A 1,047-nucleotide genomic window follows, 5' to 3' on the forward strand; every position below is an offset into this window, starting at 1 on the left:
GCTGCAAACTTGGTCTGTGTCTTCAGGACCTGGGGGGGCTGCTTCTCGATGATGAAGGTGCTGGGGGAGCAGGGGGATCAGGGTGGGCAGGCAGAGCAGGGCCGACCTGGCCCCCCACCCTGCCGGCTGCCCCAGCCCAGCCAGGCCCCACTGGTACCTGGTGACCAGGGCAGAGATGATGTCGGTGATGGTGCCATTCAGCTCTGACAGCATCTCCTCCACCGGGCCCGGGATCGGCAGCTGCTGGCACAGGTGCTCGGCCCGGCGGATCTGCTGCCGGTTCTGCCAGATGATCTCCGCCAGCTTCTCACACCTGGGGGGAGCAGCGCTCAGCATGCGCTGGGGCTCAGCACCCTGTCCTGCCCTGCCCCACTGGGCACCCACCAGGTCTGCAGCACATCCAGAGTGCCCTCGGCTGGGCCCCCATTCCCTGCCAGCTGCTGCCGACGCCTGGATCAGCTCGTCATCCAGGATGGTCGTTTGCTGCTTGCGCAGAAGCTGCAGCGTCTTCTGGTGCTTCTCAGCCAGGTCCTGCAAGGTGGGACGGCGCCATGGGGCACGGGGCCAGTGTCACAGGGCACTACCGGCTCAGCATCTGGGGAGCAGGGGAAGCATCATGAGGGGCGGCTGTAAAACAACTACATGCTGTTCAATGTACGTTTCAAAATGGGTGGTGCAGGGGCAGAAACCATTTGCAAGAAGAGCTAAGCATTTTTAAATCTATTATTTTTTTAAATGTGTTTTTAACATAAACAGGTCCCAAGCAGAATTAACAAAGATTTTACAATTGCAAAGTAGAGAACAATAGTGCAAACTCTGTTGTCTACACCTTGGAGGCGCATGTTCTCCTGGTACTGGATGATGAAGTATTCCTGTGTCTGCTGTAGCTTCTTGAGCTCGTTCTCTGAGTCCTGTGTGATAAGCCGCAGCTCCTCGAAGGTCTGGTTGATCTGCAGGTGCTTCTGGGACATGGCATCCACCAGGGAGCCGGCGGGCGAGGGGCTCTGAGCAGGGCACAGGGAGTGCTCAGCACGGCAAGGGGACCCT

The 1,047-nt window shown here is 58.8% G+C and overlaps 1 protein-coding gene across 1 annotated transcript in view; it reads right to left on the bottom strand.

Moving 5' to 3' along the window:
- The window catches only part of LOC103804418 (signal transducer and activator of transcription 5B-like), a gene marked incomplete at both ends in the record, with an annotated part of 3,950 nt that extends 2,946 nt beyond the window's left edge, over nt 1-1,004 (bottom strand). The window contains 5 exon segments of the mRNA XM_009077032.1: nt 1-60; nt 158-313; nt 385-450; nt 452-531; nt 786-1,004. The exon segment at nt 1-60 is cut by the window's left edge and continues 1 nt beyond it. Coding sequence (XP_009075280.1) covers nt 1-60; nt 158-313; nt 385-450; nt 452-531; nt 786-1,004 — 581 coding nt within the window.
- Between the last annotated feature and the right edge of the window lie 43 nt (nt 1,005-1,047).

Source organism: Acanthisitta chloris, unplaced genomic scaffold (genome assembly GCF_000695815.1).
Source record: "Acanthisitta chloris isolate BGI_N310 unplaced genomic scaffold, ASM69581v1 scaffold12306, whole genome shotgun sequence".
Lineage (NCBI taxonomy): Eukaryota > Metazoa > Chordata > Aves > Passeriformes > Acanthisittidae > Acanthisitta > Acanthisitta chloris.